The sequence below is a fragment of the Homarus americanus genome, unplaced genomic scaffold (genome assembly GCF_018991925.1).
Source record: "Homarus americanus isolate GMGI-L3 unplaced genomic scaffold, GMGI_Hamer_2.0 scaffold8217, whole genome shotgun sequence".
Lineage (NCBI taxonomy): Eukaryota > Metazoa > Arthropoda > Malacostraca > Decapoda > Nephropidae > Homarus > Homarus americanus.
In genome coordinates, this window is record NW_024728561.1 from 2,501 (window position 1) to 25,467 (window position 22,967).

Below are 22,967 nucleotides of genomic sequence, written 5' to 3' on the forward strand. Positions count from 1 at the left end.
CAATAACACAAAAATCTCATTACAATATATTCACAAATTTGTATAAAAGTTAACAGAAGAAAGAGGCTTTATCCTCGCTGTGGGAATGTGGCTATCGGGGGAAGGGGGGATTGGTGGGAGTTTATGTGTGTGTGTGTGTGTGTGTGTGTGTGTGTGTGTGTGTGTGTGTGTGTGTGTGTGTGTGTGTGGTGTGTGTGTGTGTGTGTGTGTGTGTGTGTGTGTGTGTGTGTGTGTGTGTGTGTGTGTGGTGTGTGTGAGTGTGGTGTGTGTGTTGTTGTTAGGTTAGATTAGCATTAACTAGATTAACATTAGGTTGGCAAATTAACTTAGATTAGATTAGGTTAGATTAGATTAACAGTAGGGTGGCTAATCTTCCAGTGATGAGATAAAGGAAATGACCTAAAGTGTAATAAGAGAGAGTGGTGAGAGTTATGGCTGTAGTTGGTAATGATCTTGATGATGGTCTTTATGGTGCTGTTATCGTCTGTTTTAATGGCGTCTTGGTTAGGTTAGGTGAATTTGGTAGGTTAGGTTATGTTAGGTTAGGCCGCAAAAGATATAAAACAAACCCCCCAAAGTGCGGATAAATATAAGAAATAACCTCAAAAGCGCGCGAAAATAAAAAATCAACCCCAAAAAGCGCGCGAAAAAAATTAAAATCCCAAAGCGCGCGAAAAAAATAAAAACAAACCAAAAAGCGCGCAAAAATATAAAAAGCTGATACTAAAACAAAAAACAAAAAGCGCGAAAAAATAATATTTATAAAAAACACGACCACCATAACATACATCGCCATCACCTATGTACGCCAGACCAGAGAGCATCGCCTCTACTCTAAACCTTCCTGCTTTTTGCGTCTCTTCTTAAACGATGGAGCATGAATGGTAGCCCACAAAAGACTAGGTTCGAACCCTCCTACCCCCCTTCCCTCACCTCTATTCCGTAACCCCTTCCTCCCTCACAACCCTCCAGTCCTCTCCCTTCCCCCATCCTACCCCATCCCCCCTGTTCCCTCCCCCCTCCATCCGAACTGTCTCCCTCCCCTAAACCTCCTCTACCCCCTCCCCCTTAAAGCCTTCCCCCCAGCACGTTCCCCCCACGCCGTTCCCAATTCCCCAACCCGTCTATAAAATGCAGGAGAGTTGGATCCCACGGGAGGCGAGATATTGTGGTTCCGTGTTAGGCATTTGTTTTCATCTGGCGGAGCTGAGGAATGGGAGTGGCTGTTTCGATCAGAGGGTGAGTGGGGAGAGGGAGGAGAGTGAGTGGGGGAGAGGGAAGGAGAGAGTGGGGGAAAGAGAGGAGTGATTAGAAAGAGAGGAAGGAGGAGGTGTGTGGGGAGAGAGAGGGACAGGGAGGAGGGAATGAGAGAGGGAGGAGAAATGAGAGAGGGAGAGGGGGGGAGGAGTGAGGGGGGGGGGAGAGGGAGGAGGGGAGGGGGAGAGAGGGAGGGAGGAGGAGTGAGAGTGGGAGGGAAAGAGAGGGGAAGGAGGGGAAGACTAAAGTAAGCTGTGTGGATGAATGGGAGTGACGAAGAGAGAGAGTAAATATAAACTAGAAGAATTTATTCCATGAAAGCAAAAATAGTGAACGTCAACACACACACACACACACACACACACACACACACACACACACACACACATACACACACACACACACACACAGGGGGATATGTATATTATATGTGGGAAAACCTATTTACACACACACACACACACACACACACACACACACACACACACACACACACACACACACACACACACACACATACACACACACACACACAAAAAGGCTAAACCCATGAACGGGTTTAATGACGATAGTTTACAGAGGTTTATTCTGACCCATTTAAAATAGGGGAAAACTGTGGGAAAATACGGAAAATAAGCGTTAAATAGGAAATAAGGTGAAATAAGCGTTAAATGAAATAAGCGTTAAATAGGGTGAAATAAGCGTTAAATAGGGTGAAATAAGCGTTAAATAGGGTGAAATAAGCTTTAAATAGGGTGAAATGGCGTTAAATAGGGTGAAATAAGCTTTAAATAGGGTGAAATAAGCGTTAAATAGGGTGAAATAAGCGTGAAATAGGGTGGAGAGAGGAGGAGGTAATTACTAAACAACAAGAGGCCAGACAAAGGTTCACACTGCGCTATTAATGACGGCGTCTTAATTAGTGCAATTAATGCAATTTGTTGCGTTACGGACTGACGCGTTTGACACTGGTGGCTGACACTACTGATATGGTGACCGACATTGCTGATAAGGTAACTGACACTATTGTTGGGTGACTGGCACTATAATGACTGACACTGTGGCAGCATGTTGGGCTGACACTGGCACTATGGTGACTGACACTGCTGATACTAAGGTGACTGACACTATGGTGATACTGGGGTGACTGACACTATGGTGACTGGCACTGTGGCACAAAGGGTGTTTATCAGACCTGTGTGGTGAGGTTATGATGACGTGAAGACACTGTATTGTGTGTTGAGTACGCACACACACACACACACACACACACACACACACACACACACAAACACACACACACACCTGTTCCTAAAAGGTTCCAATATATCATGGTCTACAACATACTGGACGAATTGAATTGAGCCATAAAACAGAGATACAGAGTGGATAATAATAACAATATTAACATGGCTGGACAACCTGAGCTGCACCTGATATATACTGTACATTTATCAAAGAGTATTATGTAACATTTAGTGTCATGTGAGATAGTACAACAGCATGAGTGGTAATAACAACATCTCACCCACGATTATCACTTCATTATTTATTTATTTTATTTATTTATTATTTATTTATATATACATAAATTAGAGTGGAATTAGAAAAACATAAGTATAATGGGGGAGCTGTCAGGATTATGTCTAGTTGGCAATTATGTTTATGCAATGGTAATTACTTATCTGTTTACATGATAATTGCCGATAAAACGGTTAAGATGATACAATAAAAGCAGGCACTGTAAAGATAGTGACACTGTATCAATTGGCACTGTAGCTAACATTTATTGGATGCACTATGTCTCAGGGGAGGGGGAGGGAATAGGTGAGGGAGAAGGGGGAGGTAGGTGAAGGGGAGGAGAATGGTAGAAGGGTGCGTTTAAGTGCCAGTATTTGTGGCACTATAATGATCTTAGCACCATTTTAACACACATTATATCTAGGGCACCAAGGGGAGAGGGGAGGGTGCTGGGGAGAGTGAGGGAGTTAAGTGAGAAAGGGAGGTTGAGGGGGGCGCTGGGAGAGTGAGGGGAGTTAAGTGAGAGAAAGGGAGTTGAGGGGAGAGGGGATGTGTAAGAAGGGAAGAGGAGGGAGAGGTGAGGGAGAGAAGGGTGAGGGAGAAGGAGTGAGGGAGAGAGGTGAGGAGAGAAGGAGTGAGGGAGAGAGAAGTGAGGGGGGAGAGGGGTGAGGGAGAGAAGGGGTGAGGGAGAGGTAAGGGGAGAAGGGTGAGGGAGAGAAGGGGTGAGGAGAGAAGATGTGAGGGGGAGAGAAGGTGTGAGGGGGAGAGAAGAGGTGAGGGAGAGAAGGAGTGAGGGAGAGGGGAGGGGGAGAGAAGATGTGAGGGGGAGAGAGGCGTGAGGGGGAGAGAGAAGATGTGAGGGGAGAGAAGGTGAGGGGGGAGAGAAGGTGTGAGGGGAGAGGTGTGAGGGAGAGAAGGGGTGGGGGGGAGGAGAAGATGTGGGGGAGAGGGGTGGGGGAGAGAGGTGTGGGGGAGAGAGAAGGGTGGGGGGAGAGGTGTGGGGGGAGAGAGAGGTGTGGAGGGGGAGAAGGTGTGAGGGGGGGAGAGAGAAGGGTGAGGGGGAGAGAGAGGAATTGAGGGAGGAGGTGTGAAGAAAGATAAGATAGATGAAGAAAGAATGAGGGGGGGAGAGAGGTGGGAGGAGGTGTGAGGAGAGGGAGGAAGGAGGTGTGAGGGAGAGAGAGAGGAAGGTGTGGGAGGGGAGGAGAGAGGGAGGGAGTGAGGAGAGTGAGGAGACGTGGGGGAGAGAGGGAGGAGGTGTGAGGGAGAGAGGGAGGAGGTGTGAGGGAGAGAGGGGGAGGAGGAGAGAGTGAGGGGAGAGAGTGAGGGAGGGAGAGGGGAGGAGGTGTGAGGGGGAGAGAGGGAGGGAGGGAGAGAGTGAGGGAGAGAGTGAGGGAGACGTGGAAGGAGAGGGAGGGTGTGAGGGAGAGAGGGAGGTGTGAGGAGAGAAGGAGGGAGGGAGAGAGTGAGGAGAGAGGGAGAGAGTGAGAGACGTGGGGAGAGAGGGAGGTGTGAGGGAGAGGGAGGAGGTGTGAGGGAGAGAGGGAGACGTGAGGGAGAGAGGGAGGGGTGAGGGGTGAGTGAGGGAGCGTGGGGAGAGAGAGGGAGGTGTGAGGGAGGAGGGTGAGGGAGAGGTGAGGGAGGTGTGGGGGAGTGAGGGAGAGAGAGGAGGGAGAGAGTGAGGGGAGAGAGAGGAGGAGGTGTGAGGGTGAGTGAGGAGGCGTGAGGAGAGTGAGGGTGTGAGGAGAGAGGGAGAGTGAGGGAGAGAGGAGGAGGTGTGAGGTGAGTGAGGGAGGAGGCGTGAGGGAGAGAGTGAGGGAGAGAAGGAGGTGTGAGGAGAGAGTGAGGAGGTGTGAGGGAGAGAGAGGAGGAGGTGTGAGGGAGAGAGGGAGGAGGTGTGAGGAGTGAGTGAGGGAGGAGGCGTGAGGGAGAGAGGAGGAGACTCAAAGCGCAGATAAACACTAATGTAAAATGAATGTGCCAAATCACAACACAAAATAAAATGCTCTCACGCTGGCAACACTGAGTCAGGGCCCCAGAATGTCAACATGGGGGAGAGTCGACCTTATGCGCTAGGTGATAAGGGTCAGTGTTGTATGTGAGCCCACCTTGGGAGTTACGACCTTATTGTGAGATATACAGACAGCAAGGCTAAGGATGGTAATGGTGGTGGGGGGAGGGAGGAGGGGAGAGAGAGGGAGGGGGTGAGGGAGAGAGAGAGGGAGAGAGGGAGAGAGTGGGAGGGTGAGGGAGAGAGAGGGAAGGGTGAGGGAGAGAGAGGGGAGTGGTGGAGGAGAGAGGGAAGGTGAGGGAGGAGAGGGAGTGGTGAGGGGGAGAGAGAGGGAGGGTGAGGAGAGAGAGAGGGTGAGGGAGAGAGAGTAGGAGTGAGGAAAGTAAACTAATGTTACTCTATCTATACATACATACATACATACATACATACATACATACATACAAGCAGTTATGTTGTTGTTTACATCACTAATACATTACCCTCGCCGCCATCTTTGTTTTACATCTTTCTACAGGTGATAGTCCTTGTTTCTTCCGCCTCACGTATGGCGGTCGTCTGGTTTTGTCACTTTCCTTATTAAAGTTTCTCGTGAGCTTTAAGTAACATTTTATACTCCATTTAAGGTCGTAAATTGTTCCGTAAATGGTTGTGAATTGGTTAAGGAGATTTCCGTGTGTGTGTGTGTGTGTGTGTGTGTGTGTGGGTGTGTGTGTGTGTGTGTGTGTGTGTGTTTGTTTGTTTCCTGTGTGTTTGTATCTGTTTTTCACTTGTTTTTTTGGTATAAATTCCTGGATATTTTCATCTTGTTTCCGACTGTCATTTGTTATTAATTTGTTTTGTTTACTTTTGTTTTGGTGTCATCCTCCCCGCCCTCTCTCCTCTCACTATCCCTCTTACCTTCCCACTCACCTCCCCTACCCTTATATCTCACCCCTAGTCACCTTCTCCCCCTATCCCTCTCCCTCCCTCTCTCCTCTCTCCTCCTCTCCCCAGTTTCAGATGTCTCTCACTTTCACCCAAGCCACAAAAAGTTAAACTTGCCTCCTAAAGTTAACTTCACACACACACACACACACACACACACAGTAGTTTCCCTCCAGTCAGAATTTGGAATCTGGAATTGGGTTAAAAAAAGTAAATTGGAAATAATAATATAATTTGTTGGTAACGATGACGATGATGATGATAATGATAATAACATCAATAATAAGGATAAAAATAATAAAACAATAATAATAATAATATATAATAACAATAATAATAATAATAACAACAATAATATATTAATATAATTATAACAACAATAATATATATATTTATATATGTAACACTATTAACAACAATAGTATTATAATAATAATAATAATAATAATAATAACTAATAATAATAAAACAATAATAATAACCACAATAATATTAATAATAACAAGAACAACAGACCAAGATAAACAATTACAACAAAGAAACAACAAACAGATACAACAACAGGTTATAACAACTCTAAGGTTAATAAAAAAAAAATTAGTTCAGTGTTTATTTATTTATTGAGACAGAGACAATTAATCTCTCTCTCTCTCTCTCTCTCTCTGGTGGATATAGAGATAGAGAGAGAAAATAAAAAAAGAAAGGCAGACAGACAGACAGGTAGACAAACAGACAGACAGACAGACAGGTAGACAGATAGACAGACAGCATCACCCATAACTCAGGTAAGTGCCACGGTGTAGTTCTCCAGAAGAAAGATGTACCTGGCCAGCTCATTAACCTTATCCCCAATTGATCTCTGCGTGTTCTGCTCGCCCGGGTCTCACACAACACCGGTAAGGCCTGTAGTTCTCGTTGTGTCTCCTTCAGGTTGTGATGCAGACCCTGGTGGTTGTAAGGGAGAGGTTGTAAGGGAGAGGTTGGAAGGGAGAGGTTGGAAGGGAGAGGTTGGAAGGGAGAGGTTGGAAGGGAGAGGTTGGAAGGGAGAGGTTGGAAGGGAGAGGTTGGAAGGAGAGGTTGTGTGTGGTTGTGAATGTTGTTGTGTTTTGTTATTATTGTGTGTGTGTGTGTGTGTGTGTGTGTGTGTACAGTATCTAAGCTTACAGTAACACGTAAGCTTGACTTTATTCTTAACAGTAAAAGCTTAAGGTGTCCTCATTTGTGCACAGGCGGCTGGCCTGGCTGGGCGAGCGCTGGCCCAGGCAGAAGGCCAGACCCAGGATGCTGGGGCCGGGATGGGGCCAGGCTGGGCTGGCCGGGCGCTGGCTGGCCTGGGCGGGCACAGGCGCAGGCGCAGGCCCGGGCGCTGGGCGCAGGCCAGGGCCAGGGCGCTGGCCGGGCCAGACGCTGGGCGCTGGGCAGCTGGGGCCAGGCCCCGGACAGGGCCGGGCTGACATGCCAGGAGCCAGATGGCCTGGGCCAGGGGCCGGGCCTGGCTGGCCTGGGCCTGGCCAGGGCCAGGGCGCTGGCCTGGCCGGCGACCTGGCCTGGGGCTGACCCTGGGGCGCTGGCCTGGCCAGCTGGCCTGGCGGCACTGGCCTGGCAGGGCCAGGCGCTGGCCTGGCGGGCGCTGACCTGGCAGATGGGCGCTGGCCCGGGCTGGGCGCTGGCTGGCCTGTGGAGTGGCTGGGAGGCGGGCCTGAGGCCTGGGCCTGGGGCTGGGCCTGGGCCAGGGCTGGGGCCAGGGGCCAGGGGGCCTGGGGCCTGGCCAGCCAGCCAGGGCTACCTAACAGCATTAACTAACCTAGCAAACACTAACAAACCTAGCAAACACTAACCTAACCTAACCAAGCACTAACCAAACCTAACCAAACACTAACCTAACCTAACCAAACACTAACCTAACCAAACCAAACACTAACCTAACCTAACCTAACCTAACCTAACCAAACCTTACCTTCAACAAGTCATTTCTCTCCTCATCTTGTAACCAGGAAAGATCGTCATTATTTGGTTTCATCCTTCTGTATTTCCCAGGCACCTTCTGTAGTTCCTCCCCATCCTGCTGCTGTACCTCCTTCTTCTCCTCCTCCTGCTGTAGCTCCTCCTCCTCCTCCTGCTGTAGTTGTTCTTTTCGCCGCTGTAGATAAGTGAGAATCGGCCAAAATTCTGAGGTAAGGTCAATTGTAGTCAGTGAGGTCTTGTGTGATGTTTCTGTTACTACTACTACTATCACCACCACCATCTTCACTACTACTGCTACTACTACTGCTGCTGCTGCTTACGACAACAAGACAGACAGACAGATAGATAAATACAGACACAGACAGACACACAGACAGACAGACAGATAAATACAGACACAGACAGACAGACAGACAGACAGACAGACAGATAAATGCAGACACACACACAGACAGACAGACAGACAGACAGATGAATACAGAACACACACACACAGACAGACAGACAGATAAATACAGACACACACACAGACAGACAGACAGATGAATACAGACACACACAGACAGACAGACAGATGAATACAGACACACACACAGACAGACAGACAGATGAATACAGACACACACACAGACAGACAGACAGACAGATGAATACAGACACAGACAGACAGACAGACAGACAGATAAATACAGACACAGACAGACAGACAGACAGACAGATAAATACAGACACAGACAGACAGACAGACAGACAGATAAATACAGACACAGACAGACAGACAGACAGACAGATAAATACAGACACAGACACACAGACAGACAGACAGATAAATACAGACACACACACAGACAGACAGACAGACACACACACAGACAGACAGACAGACAGACAGACAGACATAGACTCACCTTCTTAAAGACAAAGTTAGGATAGAGCCCGGATGTCAGCAGGTCCTGACAGCTCCCCACACACTCGTCAACATATCGTGCTCTAGTCAGCCTGGGTGCTGACATACTTACTTTGTTTACATTACACGTCAGCCAGTTAACACCTTCCTGTGTATGATGATATATCTGTTAGTACACATACATACATGCCTACATATATACATACATACATACATACATGACTCACTTGCCACGGTCAGCTGGGGGATAGTGGGTGGGGGTCGGCAGGGCAGGTCTTCGCTCGCACTGGCGCTGCTGAACGGCTGTGAGGAAGAAGATGGTCTTTTACTCTTCCTGACACTTCCTAATACTTTTTGACACCTCCATAACCTAACCAAACCTAACACTAACCTTGCCTAACCTAACAACTTAACACTAACCAAACCTAACACTAACCTTGCCTAACACTAACCTAACACTAACCTTGCCTAACCTTACTTAACCTAACCTAACCTACCTGCCGCTGTGATAATCTTGGTATCTCTTAGTGCCTGCTGTAGTACATGCCCGTGGCCCTTCTTCAGGTAAGCAGTGGGTGCAGGTGTGAGCGTGGCAGCCTCTCCCATAGTGGCGTGATGACCTTGTTTCATCCCGAGGTCTTCCTTCGCTCTCTCATGATGCTTTGACACGTGCCTGAGATGAGGTTAGGTTACGTTAGTGTTTGGTTAGGTTACGTTAGTGTTTGGTTTGGTTACGTTAGTGTTTGGTTAAGTTACGTCAGTGTTTGGTTAAGTTACGTCAGTGTTTGGTTAGGTTACGTTAGTGTTTGGTTAGGTTACGTTAGTGTTTGGTTAAGTTACGTCGTAGTGTTTGGTTAGGTTACGTCAGTGTTTGGTTGGGTTACGTTAGTGTTTGGTTGGTTACGTTAGTGTTTGGTTGGATTACGTTAGTGTTTGGTTTATTGAGTGTTTGGTTAAGTTGATGTTTGGTTAAGTTAGTGTTTGGTTGGGTTGATCGTTTGGTTGGAGTTTGGATTGGAACGTTAGTGTTTGGTTAAGTTACGTGTGAGTGTTTGGTTGGGATCGTTTGGTTGGGATGTTGGTTGGAGTTTGGTTAGGTGGTCTGGTTTGAGTTTATCAGTGTTTGGTTGGGTTAAGTTAGTGTTTGGTTAGGATTAGATTAGATTACGTCAGTGTTTGGTTTGGGTTATTTGGTTGGTGAAATGTTTGGTTGAGTTCCCGTTAGTGTTTGGTTAAGTTACGTTAGTGTTAGGTTACGTTGAGTCTTTGGTTGGGTTACGTTAGTGTTAGGTTAGGTTACGTTAGTGTTTGGTTAAGTTACGTTAGTGTTAGGTTAAGTTACTTTAGTGTTTGGTTAGATTACGTTAGTGTTTGGTTAAGTTACGTTAGTGTTTGGTTGGATTACGTCAGTGTTTGGTTGGGTTGAGTTAGTGTTTGGTTAGGTCGTCAGTGTTTGGTTGGGTTGAGTGTTTGGTTAGGTTACGTTAGTGTTGGGTTGGATTCGTTAGTTTGGTTGGGGTTGTTTGGTTAAGTTGATTAGTGTTTGGTTGGAGTTTGGTTGAGTTGTTGGTTAAGTTGGTGTTTGGTTTAGATTATTAGTGTTTGGTTGGTACGTCAGTGTTTGGTTGGGTTGTTCGTTTGGTTGGGTTACGTTTAGTGTTTGGTTGGGTTGTCAGTGTTTGGTTAAGTTACTTAGTGTTTGGTTGGATTCCGTCGTTTGGTTAGGTTACGTTTAGTTTGGTTAGGTTGACGTAGTGTTTGGTTAGTGTTTGGTTGGAATTAGTGTTTGGTTAAAGTGTTTTGGTTGGAAGTCGTTTGGTTTGGCTGAGTTAGGTTGGTTGTCATTGGTTAGATTACGTTAGTGTTTGGTTAGTTCACAGTGTTTGGTTGGAATTGGTGTTTGGTTGGTTACGTTAGTGTTTGGTTGGGTTACGTCAGTGTTTGGTTAGGTTACGTTGGTGTTTGGTTAGGTTGGTTGTTAGTGTTTGGTTGGATTGTTTGGTTGGGTTACGGTGTTTGGTTGGGTTACGTTAGTGTTTGGTTAGGTTACGTTAGTGTTGGTTACGTTAGTGTTTGGTTAGGTTACGTTGTGTTTGGTTGGGTTACGTTAGTGTTTGGTAGGGGTTACGTTGGTGTTTGGTTAGTTACGTTAGTGTTTGGTTAGGTTACGTTAGTGTTTTGTCAGGTCACGTCAGCGCGCCTGGTCAGGTCACGCCAGCGCTCGTCAGGTCACGCCAGCGCCTTTGGTTGGGCGTCAGCCTTTGCGCCTGGTTGTGCCGCCAGCGCCTGGTCGCTTCACTTCAGCGCCCGGTCGGCCACGCTAGTGCTCGTTGGTGTCGTCAGCGCCTGTCATTACCTTTAGCGCTCCGTTGATCACGTCAGCGCTCGTCAGGTCACGTCATGCTTGGTTGCTCACCTTTGGTGCTCGGGTCAGTCTCCGCCAGTGCCCGGCAGGTCACGCCAGTGCCTGTGTAGGTCACGCCGCGCTCGTCAGGTCATCACTGTGTTCCAGTCGCTACCTTTAGTGTCGGTCGTTACCTTTAGCGTTTGCCGTTACCTTTAGCGCTCTGTCAGTCACGTCAAGTGCTGGTCAGGCCTTAGTGCTCGTCGTTACCTAGTGCCTGGCCAGGCCACTTTAGCGCCCGGCTTGTCACCAGCGGCCTGTCAGGTCACGCCAGCGCCCGGGTCAGGCCGTCGCCCGTTGCCAGCCACGTCAGCGTCTGTCAGGTTAACGCCAGTGCCTGCTGTTTACTCGTAGTGCCTGGCGTCACCAGTGCCTGGTTGCCACCTTAGCGTTCAGTTGTCACGCCTGCGTTTGCCGCTTCACCCAGCGCCTGGTTGTCACTTGGGTTGTCAGGTCACGCCAGTCTGGTCAGCCACGCCAGCGTCTGGCTCGCCACCTTTAGTGCTCCGTCAGCCACCTAGCGCCCGGTCAGGTCACCAGCGCCTGGCCCAGTCAAGCCAGCGCCTTGGTCTGGTCACGCCAGCGCCTGGTCAGGTCATCGCCAGCGCCTGGGTCAGTCACGCGCCCGGTCGTCACCGCCAGCGCCTGGTTGCCGTCGCGCCTGGCTGTCACCTTAGCGCTCGGCCGCTTCACCTTGGCGCCCGTCAGGCCACGGCCAGCGCCTGGTCAGGTCACGCCAGCGCCTGTGCCACGTCAGCGCCTGGCCGCTTCACCAGCGCTCGTCAGGTCACGCCAGCGCCTGGCCCTGGCCACGCCAGCGTCTGGTCGGTCACCAGCGCCCGGTCGGGTCACCCAGTGCCCGTCAGTCACCAGCGCCTTGGTCAGGCGACGTCAGCGCCTGGAGCGGGTCACGCCAGCGCCTGGTCAGGTCACCCCAGCGCCCGGGTCGTCGCCCAGCGCCCGGTCAGGTCACGCCAGCGCCCTGGTCAGCCACCTCAGCGCCCACAGGTCACGCCAGCGCCTGTCGCCCTTAGCGCCCGGCCAGGCCACGCCAGCGCCCGTCAGGCCACGCCGCGCCTGGTCGTCAATGCCAGGCGCCCGGTCAGGTCACCAGCGCCCGGTCGGGTCACGCCAGCGGCCTGTCAGGTCACGCCAGCGCCCGCCGTCACCCAGCGCCTGGTCAGGTCACGCCAGCGCCCGGTCAGGTCACGTCAGCGCCCGGCTGCCGCCTGGCGCCGTCAGGTCACGCCAGCGCCTGGTCAGGCCACCAGTGCCCGTCAGGCCACGCCAGCGCCTGGTCAGCCCACGCCCAGCGCCTGGCTGCCACCCCAGCGCCCGTCGCCAGCGCTCTGGCCAGGTCACGCCAGCGCCTGGTCAGGTCACCCCAGCGCCCGTCGGGTCACGTCAGCGCCTGGCCCAGTCACGCCAGCGCCTCGGGTCGGTCACTCTTGTGCGCCTGGTCAGGTCACGTCAGCGCCTGGCCCGTCACGCCAGCGCTCTGGCCTGGTCACGCAGCCCGTTGCCACGCGCCTCGCCAGGCCACGCTAGCGCTCTGGTTGCCACTCTTTAGCGCCTGTCAGGCCACGCCAGCGCTCGTCAGTCATCGTGCGCTGGTCAGGTTCACGTTAGCGCTTGCTGCCACTTAGTGTTTGGGTTAGTTAACGTTAGTGTTTGAAGTTACTCGTCAGTGTTTGGTTAGGTTACGTTAGTGCTTGGTTGTTACGTTAGTGCTGTTAGGTTGCCGTCGCGTTTGGTTGTTACTTTGGTTTTGGTTAGGTTACGTCAGTGTTTGGTTGTTACTAGTGTTTGGTTAGGTTACGCAGTGTTTGGTTAGGTTACGTTAGTGTTTGCTAGGTTATGTCGTGGTTTGGTTGGTTACTTAGTGTTTGGTAGGTTACGCCAGTGTTTGGTTGTTACTTTAGTGTTTGGTTAGGTTACGTTAAGTGCGGTTGCCATGTCAGTGTTTGGTTGGTTGATTAGTGTTTGGTTAGGTTACGTTAGTGTTTGGTTAGGTTACGTTAGTGTTTGCCAGGTTACGTTAGTGTTTGGTTAGGTTACGTCAGTTTGCTGTTACTTTAGTGTTTGGTTAGGTTACGTCAGTGTTTGGTTAGGTTACGTTAGTGTTTGGTTAGGTTACGTCGTGTGTTTGTTAAGTTACTTTAGTGTTTGGTTAGGTTACGTTAGTGTTTGGTTAGGTTACGTTAGTGTTTGGTTAGGTTACGTTAGTGTTTGGTTAGGTTACGTCAGTGTTTGGTTGGTTACTTAGTGTTTGGTTAGGTTACGTCAGTGTTTGGTTAGGTTACGTTAGTGTTAGGTTAGGTTACGTCAGTGTTTGCTGGTGGTCAGTGCTGGTTAGGTTACGTTAGTGTTTGGCGATTACGTTCGTGTTAGGTTAGGTTACGCCAGTGTTTGGTTGGTTACGTCAGTGTTTGGTTAGGTTACGTTAGTGTTTGGTTAGGTTACGTCCGTGTTAGTTAGGTTACGTCAGTGTAGGTTAGGTTACGTTAGTGTTTGGTTGGGTTACGTTCGTGTTGGGTTAGGTTACGTCGTGTTTGGTTAGGTTACGTTCGTGTTAGGTTAGGTTACGTCAGTGTTAGGTTAGGTTGCGTTGTGTTTGGTTAGGTTACGTCAGTGTTAGGTTAGGTTACGTCGTGTTTGGTTTGGTTACGTCGTGTTTGGTTGGTTACGTCAGTGTTGGTTGTTACGTCGTGTTTGTTGTTACGTCAGTGTTTGGTTTGGTTACGTCAGTGTTTGGTTGTTACGTCAGTGTTAGGTTTGGTTACGTCAGTGTTTGGTTAGTTACGTAGTTTGCGTTACGTTCGTGGTTAGGTTAGGTTACGCCAGTGTTTGGTTAGGTTACGTTCGTGTTTGGTTAGTTACGTCAGTGTTTGGTTAGGTTACGTTAGTGTTTGGTTTGGTTACGTTAGTGTTTGTTGTTACGTCAGTGTTTGGTTTGGTTACGTCAGTGTTTGGTTAGGGTTACTCAGTGTTAGGTTAGGGTGTATTGGTTTGGTTTGGTTCCGTCAGTGTTTGGTTTGGTTACGCGTTTGTTGTTGTCAGTGTTAGGTTAGGTTACGTCAGTGTTTGGTTAGGTTACGTCAGTGTTAGGTTAGGTTACGTTGTGTTTGGTTGGTTACGTCAGTGTTTGGTTGGTTACGTCGTGTTTGTTGTTACGTCAGTGTTTGGTTAGGTTACGTTAGTGTTTGGTTTGGTTACGTTAGTGTTTGGTTTGTTACGCAGTGTTTGGAGGTGTTAGTGTTTGGTTAGGTTACGTTAGTGTTTAGGTTGGTGGGTTTGGTTAGGTTACGTCAGTTTGGTTAGGTTGTTAGTGTTTGGTTTGGTTACGTTAGTGTTTGGTTGGTTACGTTAGTGTTTGGTTAGGTTACGTCAGTGTTTGGTTCTGGTTACGCCGTGTTTGGTTGGTTACGTCAGTGTTTGGTTGGTTACGTCAGAGCTTGGTTTGGTTACGTTAGTGTTGGTTAGGTTACGTTAGTGTTTGGTTAGGGTTACGTCAGTGTTTGGTTAGGTTGGCGTTAGTGTTGGTTAGGTTACGTTAGTGTTTGGTTAGGTTACTGCCGTGTTTGGTTAGGTTACGTTAGTGTTTGGTTTGGTACGTTAGTGTTTGGTTGCTGTTAGTGTTTGGTTAGGGTTACGCTCAGTGTTGGTTAGGTTACGTTAGTGTTTGGTTAGGTTACGTTAGTGTTTGTTAGGTTAGTCAGTGTTTGGTAGGTTGTCGTGTTTGTTGTTACGTCAGTTTTAGGTTGCGTTAGTGTTTGGTTAGGTTACGTTAGTTTTGGTTAGTTATCCGCGTTTGTGTTACGTCGTGTTTGGTAGGTTACGTTAGTGTTTGTTAGGAGGTTAGGTTACGTCAGTGTTTGCTAGTTACGTTAGTGTTTGGTTTGTTACGTTAGTGTTTGGTTGTTACGTTAGTGTTTGGTTAGGTTACGTCAGTGTTTGGTTAGGCGTTAGTGTTTGGTTAGGTTACGTTGTGTTTGGTTAGGTTAGGTCAGTGTTTGGTTAGGTTAGGTCAGTTTGTTGTTGTCAGTGTTTGGTTAGGTTACGTTAGTGTTTGGTTAGGTTACGTTAGGTGTTGGTTGTTAGGTCAGTGTTTGGTTAAGTTACGTCAGTGTTTGGTTAGGTTACGTTAGTGTTTGGTTAGGTTAGGTTAGGTACGTCAGTGTTAGGTTAGGTCACACTTACCTCTTTTTTCTCTTGATTATAACTGGTCGACGAGGCAACAGGTTTGTGATGTTTTCTTCTGCCATTGTGTCTTCTTCTTCTTCTTCTTTCTTCTTCTTCTTCTTCTCCTTCTTTCAAGTCTTATTTATCCCTGTGTCTGATGATCCTTTGGCCTTTATTCTGTTATTTATCTGTTCCCCTGTCTGTCTGTCTCTCTCTCTCTCGTCTTCTGTCTGTCTCTCTGTCTGTCTGTCTGTCTGTCTCTCTCTCTGTCTATCTGTCTCTCTGTCTCTCTCTGTCTGTCTCTCTGTCTTCTGTCTGTCTGTCTCTCTCTGTCTCTCTGTCTGTCTGTTCTCTCTGTCTCTGTCTGTCTCTCTGTCTCTGTCTGTCGTTCTCTGTCTGTCTGTCTTGTTGACTTATAGTGTGTTTGTGATCAGTATTATCTACTAGTATCCTGTCTGTAAATATCTCATGTATGATGTATGAACACTCGTTGTGATATACCTCGTGTGTGATGTATATCTGTGTGTGATGTATACCTCGTGTGTGTGGATGTATACCTCGTGTGTGATGTATACCTTGTGTGTGATGACTGTGTGATGTATACCTCCTGTATGATGTATACCTCTGTATGATGTAAGTACTCCTGTATGAGCTGGTAGCCAATGAGGTTCTGTTGGGTCAGCTGTTGTTGTTGTGGCTCTGTCGTTGCTATGGTAACCGCGTCTCACTGTAGTCATGGTAACGAATATTAATGGATCAAATTTTCAGTGGATTGAGCCCTCCTTATATGTATCTCTAATATGTACTCGCATGTTAAAATGGGTCGAGGGTACACACACATATACATACACACACCATAGTAAGAGTTTATTTATAATCTTTAGTAATAATAATAGTTATCCTTCAAAATAATATTCTCGTTTTCTAGTTGAATAGAATCAAAGAAAATGTAAGTTTATGACTAACTTATATATTTATGATTCTTTACAGTACATGTGTGTGTATACCATTGTCTGTATACCACACTGTGTAAGTATATTGTTTGTATACCTGCACTGAATAAACCTCCATTTTTTATTCTAATTTTGTCAAGGGTGACTGCTCCATAGTCACCACCACCACTGAGCTGGTAGATTGTTCCATAGGCCTACCACCACTTGAGCTGATAGATTATTCCATAGGCCTACACTATGGAACATTGTATACCACACTGTATATACCTATAGCGTGTATATACATGATAAATCAATATAAACTTCCACAGCGTCACATAACATCTATCTACATTAGTCACTCTTCAAAATGGTAACATCTAAGAATTGTCTTATAATGAATTTATTTTCAGTAATAATATATAAATTTATGGTAAAATATGAAAAAATTTATTTTAATTTTATAACATAAAATAGAACTATAAATTTGTATTATTATAAAGTTTTCTTGAAATTACATATATAAAGGTATGTTATTTTATTTATACTACAGCAACAAGCAGTCAACTTTTGTAGGTAGTTGGCAGCTACCAAACAGGGAGGAACATATTGGAGACATACAGCACCATGTTGTCCAGATCCTGCTGCCATGTGACCAGGTTGATGATCTGACTGTGTGCCTCATTTACACACAGGGTCTCAATTGTTTCCTGACAACACAACACAACGCAACACAACACAACACAACATAACACAACACAACACCATATACATATTGTTTTTCATTTTGATTTTTTAATTTTTTATTTATTTATGGTTCTTTATTGTTTATTATCATCAGTGTTATTATTTAATTTTTAATTTTGTATTTTTATTAAACATTTTTTAACTATGAACTATTATTATTATTATTATCACATTTTCGCCCCCAGCCTGATGTGGGTCAGTGGCCTGTGCCTGGGTGGGCTAATCCTGTATAAACAAATATAAAATAAACATATAGTTACAGGTGTACGGTACAGTATGTAAGTACATTATGTCATCCTCTTATTTTTCTCTCACTGTCACGAGGCATAAAATAAAAGCCTCAATTAAAATTCCTTTTATTTAACAACTTCACAATATTCTTAGTCACATTAAGATCACATTAGCACCACTCAGAGCCAGCCTGGCACCACTCAGAGCCAGCCTGGCACCACTCAGAGCCAGCCCTGGCACCACTCAGAGCCAGCCCTGGCACCACTCAGAGCCAGCCCTGGCACCCTCACAGAGCCAGCCCTGGCATCACTCAGAGCCAGCCCTGCGTTATCTCACAATATTCAGCAAGTAATACATAACATCTCCTTAATCACAGGACCCTATACACAAGGAGGCATTTGTGCCGCCAAATCAAAGGAATTAGTGAGAGCGACCTGGTGTGAGGCTGTAACCAGCTTTGGCTTCCTTAGGCACAAAGTCTAGGTCAGACCGGTCCAGGGTGGTCCAGGTTGGCCGTGGGAGGGATGTAGCCGGCGTGACAGCCAACACCGTCAGGACGGCCTCCACCGCGCCCGCCGCTCCCAGCAGATGTCCGTGGCGCCTTGGTCGACGACACGGCGAGATTCTCCGCGTGATCTCCGACAGCGACTTTATTGCCCGCGCCCGACGGCATCTCCCAGAGGCGTGGACGTCGTGGGCGTTTATGTATCGGACATCTTCGGGTTGAGGCGCTTCTTCATGGCCCTGGCCATGGCTCTGACCGCTCCTTGCCGTCTTCCTCGGCGCCGTGTAGTGGTGAGCGTCTCCCGTCAGGCCATAACCCCTCCCATAAATGGAAGCTCCATGGCGATCACGCGTGTCATTCTCCACGTACCATCATCCCCGAACCTTCCCCCGACAAATCCTCCTCTCAGGGCGTCGAAGGGTCTAGACGCCTTCTGGGCAGTCGTTGTACCCGGGTTGGGGCGCTCTGAGGCGACAAGAAGCCGCACCCAGCGGGTTTATGCTGCCTCCGTGCGCAGACACCATCACATCCAGCGCCCCGCTCTGATGAACCTAAAAGCGTCCCACCAGGTGGGCACCGTGGCACAGGCCGGACACTGTGTGTTGGGTCCCTCAAATGAATACTTCATACTGATCTGGCCAGCTGCCATATTGGTCAATATCCTGGGCACAAAGTAGGGGCTGACTCTACTGTACCTGTCCCTGAGAGCCTCCCCGTGGCCACCACGCCGTTCAGGTCCACCATCCCCATCCCCACCACGCCCGGTCCGTTCTCGCCTCGGGATCGTCGGGCTTCCACCGTGCATTTTCTACGGCTCGGGCGCCACCAAGGCAAAGGTAATGGCGGGAGTCATGGGCACGCAGGTCACCGGGCCAGTGGGACGACAGATCCAGTTCTCACCTTGTCCTCGAGGAACACTGGCACACGACACGGCATCTGCAACAACACAGTACGTCTAATACATGAACACTGACAGGTAATAATAATAATACCTGTAAACAATACCTGTAATAATAATAATGCGGTAAACCCTCAGAGATCCAGACCTGGGAAATACGGATTTCGGAAGATCCAGACAAAATTTGTGGGCTATGAAGTTTCCCTAAGAAACATTCCCAAACCAGAGCAAAGAACATTTTAGGGCCGTGGGCCTGCTTTTGACCCAGTTGCTTGGTGCCCGAGGAGGTGGGAAACAGTTGTTGTTTGTGGTAATATTATTTCACTTACTCTGGTAATGATACAATGTTTCTTATAATGTTATCACAGGTAAATGCTTGGTTTATATAATATATTTATCACTACATTAGTACTGTATTTTGGGTGTTTCTTATATCATTTATCATTCGGCGGGAAAATCCGACAATCGGTTTTATGGACAGGTGATGCCCCACTTTAGTCCGGATCTTGAGGGTTGACTGTACTGCAATAATAATAATAATATTGTACTGCATAATAATACCTGTATAATATAATAATATAGTTCAGTGGTCCTCCATTAACGAGCGGTTCAATCTCCATAGACTTCAGTTTAATCAAGTTACCCCAGTAAGGATTCGGTTCTATTAACGAGTACAAATTTATTAACGACGGCTCACGAGAATCGCTTTTGGTGCTCCCATCGGCTGGTCGCACTCGTCCGCCAATCGGTTCTCTGTTTACCTTTGTTTCCAGTGGAGTAAACATAAAGAAAGTTGTGAATATTTGTACATTAAAAATTATTGGTCATTTAGTTAACATATTGGTAATATGAGATGTTGGTTTAAATAAAATAATCCATAATTAGTTAAATAAATTGTTGTGAGCTTAAACTTTATTGGTGAAATTATCAAGCTTAGGTCCCAAGAAATCTCTGAAGGCGATTTCAATCTCAATTAAAACCATAAATTATTAAGAAAGTGATTCACCTTCCAAGAAGCATTAAAATGGTCTTTCTCCTCCTCCTCCTCCTCCAACATACTGTACACAACCTTAAAGTGTTAAAATATTTGAGGTATTATGACATTATTTTGTTTATATTTAATGTTTTGTTAATTCTATTACTGGTATACAGAACTTTGTTTATACTTTTTATTTCATTTATAGGGAATTATGTGAGTTAGAACCAATGTCACCTTTTGTTTAACCCCTGACTTCCATTTATACACCTCATCATATCGCCCCTCACTCTACGCCTTCGAGGGAGTGCAAGTTAAGATGCTTTAACCTGTCTCTATACTCAAGGTTCCTAATGCCCGATTAGTCTTGTCATTCTCCTCTGAATTCTTTCCATGATTCTATATCCATTCTGTACGGTGACCAGAATTGAACTGCGAATCCAAGTGTGGTCTAACAACCGCAAAGATATAGTCTTAAGATGACCTCCTTGTCTTGTAACTAACACTTTTGTATGAACCCAAGTACTTTATTATTTTGTTACGAGCAAAAACACATTGTTTACTTGACTTAAGATTCCTACTTATCATTACTCCTAAATCTTTCTCGCAGTCGGATTTCTCAATAAATATCGTTGTTCATCTGGTATCTGGTTTCCCTGTTTACATCTCCTAGACTAAGTTCTTTACACTTTTGTCCACATTAAATTTCATCTGCCATTTTTCAGACCATTCAAAAATTTGTTTAGATCTTCCTGTAGTCTTGCGGAGTCCTCGTCAGATTTAATTACTAATAATACTGTAGTAATAATAATAATTATAATAATAATACATGTATTAATAATTATAGTAGTAATAAAGGGTAATAATATCTAATCAGTAAAATCATCAAACAAGTTTATAATTGATTCAGCATGTACAGTACAGCACAGCACAGTACAGTACAGCACAGCACAGTATACAGCACAGCACAGTAAAGTACAAAGCATAGCAGCACACTACAGTACAGTACACAGCACTACAGTACAGTACAGTACAGCACAGTGCTACTGTACTTCTATTTTACAAAATGTGAGCAAAAAATAGAGACAATCTGAAGGCAATATGTCCAGTTAGGTTAAGTTCGCATTAGGTTGGTGTTAGGTGAGGTTAGGTTAGTTAGTAGGCAGCTATCAAACAGGGAAGAAGATATTGGAAGCATAATGATGTCTAGACCCTGCTGCCATATGGACCAAGTCCCAGGTTGATGATCTGACTTTCTACCCCATTTACACAGGGTCTCAATTGGTTGGTGTTAGGTTACGTTAGGTTAAAGTAGATTAGCGTTAGCCAATACACAGAAAAAACACACCTTGGAGTACTGCGTCGGGAGTGCAGTGGTCGCCACCTTGCCAGAAGTCAACTGGAGCCAGTTATGGGGCGTGCTAACCCTAGAGGTGTGACCAGTCCGAGGCCAGTCACTACCACCCTGCGTATATGCCTCCCATCGTTCTGTAATTACTTTTAGTCATCAACGATCACTGTATTCTCGTTCCAATACAACAACAATAATATGTAGAGTGTGTGTCATGTACAGGGTGTGTCATGTACAGGGTGTGTCATGTACAGGGTGTGTCATGTACAGGGTGTGTCATGTACAGGTTGTGTCATTATAGAATACACTCAATTCATATATATATTTTAAATACAAAATAAATGTCCCAAGTATTAAATCACGACGGTCAAACATCTCAGTGAACAGGTGCCCGTCTTGGTCTGCCCGAGTGACTACTTTTAAACCAAAATCTTCCATAATAAAAACTGTTCCTTTATAATTAAACTTTGACTAAATTAACTCACACAGAAACATTAATAAACCAGATAATAATTGCTAAAATGGGGTTAAATAGCGAAATAGTCAATAATAGTCGATAGGCAGCTTGTGTTTACCTGAGTCGCTTATACAACTAACAAGGACGGTTAATGTTATAAGTGCGACGAACACGACCATCAACATATCATCTATCATAACTAGAATAAACAGATAATATCGATCCAATAGAGACTTAATCTCCATATAATAGTTATAGTTAGGATAATTCTGGTTGGGTGTTAAAGTAAATTTTAATTGAGAATAGAAACGTGGCTATGATCGTGGTTTCCTATAACATTATAACAGGAATGTTATCATTTTCTATGATAGTCCGTCACCGTCTGACCTCTGGCGGATTTACCAACTACATTAATTTTTTCACCCTAGTGTAATCTGTAAAACTAAAGTAAATATCCCAAGACATTATTATATATTATAAACAACATAAAAAACTGAATATCTATTTACAGTAAAATAATGAATTACTGTTTTGAGAACATTCACAGCCCTTCGACCGCTCCGTGTGTAATGATTCACTTCACTAACATGAAACCAAAAACCGAACGTAAACCAAATCTTTGATAAAACATTCTTGGTTTGTAATACATTGATCCTGTAACCTAACTAACTAGTCAGGATTGGTGACGTGAGTAAATACGTAGTAGACGTTATGGAAGTACTGTAGATATATGAAGCTGCTCGCAGTCATATTTCCCGCCTCTGTTGACGGTCGTGTAATATTTCAATGTGCTTCTGATCTTTTAAAATTGTGTTTTACATAATGTAGTGTTACTGATAGGTAATTTATCTAGTATGCCTTGTGGTATAAAATAAGTATATATTAAATGCATCTCCCAGCGTGAATTTGCTACAAGAGTTTAACAGTTAATTCATGTATAATACTTCTTAACTTCTTGCCTTATGTTTGAAATAATAAATATATGTAGCTTTATAATTTAACTAAACATCTGAAAGTCATCCCAACTACAGTAGACATGGTAACATATTGGAGAAGAAATAAAATGTATATTATTTAGTGGAACATTTCCACTTGAAACACTATATGAGGTAATTTCGTATTGGATAAAACCTGAGAAAATCCGTAGAGAAATTGTGTTTAGTGTGGCTCTATCGGCGGTGAACCTATTTATCAAGGTCCTTTTCGATGGTTTTGTCTATCAGGGTTCTTTCTAGACGTGTTAGTTCAGATCTTATTATTATTATTATTATTATTATAGTAGTATTGTTGTTTGTTACTATTTGTAATATTAAATTATTTATATTAATATTATCATGAACAACTTAATTATTTTATAGATTAATTATATAGTCCAGGTTAACAGCTCAAATAATATATATTTGGATAGAATAATTATAACTTTACTCGAATGTTATATCTCTACTTATTAGTAATCACAGGGAAATAGTTTCTCATTGATAATATTAAGATGAATATACATCTCCAAGAGATGAATATTTACAGCGTTTAGGAGTCTTAGGGTTGGGTTCAGTAGTTTTCGTATGTTTCTATAATTTATTGCGGGTTTGACATTTATGCATACCGTTGGGGTAATAAAATGAAGCCGTTAAACCTGCAATAAGCTCAGAAAATATACGAAAGGACATTACTTTCCTCCTCTAAGACTCGATTTGAA

General features: G+C 45.5%; 1 protein-coding gene across 1 annotated transcript; it reads right to left on the bottom strand.

The window, feature by feature from the left end:
* Nucleotides 1–8,595: 8,595 nt before the first annotated feature.
* LOC121866142 lies at nt 8,596–15,325 on the bottom strand. Its single transcript, XM_042365733.1, has 3 exons — nt 15,193–15,325; nt 9,086–9,261; nt 8,596–8,891 (listed from the first exon to the last, which is right to left on the bottom strand). The coding sequence occupies exons 1-3, from the start codon at nt 15,255–15,257 to the stop codon at nt 8,812–8,814; spliced, it is 321 nt and encodes a 106-aa protein (XP_042221667.1). The 5' UTR covers nt 15,258–15,325; the 3' UTR covers nt 8,596–8,811.
* Between the last annotated feature and the right edge of the window lie 7,642 nt (nt 15,326–22,967).

Coding starts and splice junctions, on each gene's coding strand:
- LOC121866142 (XM_042365733.1), bottom strand. CDS start 15,257: ATGGCAGAAGAAAACATCACAAACCTGTTGCCTCGTCGACCAGTTATA. Junction 9,262..15,192: donor ATAATCAAGAGAAAAAAGAG/GTAAGTGTGACC, acceptor ACCTCATCTCAG/GCACGTGTCAAAGCATCATG. Junction 8,892..9,085: donor CAAGATTATCACAGCGGCAG/GTAGGTTAGGTT, acceptor TCTTCCTCACAG/CCGTTCAGCAGCGCCAGTGC.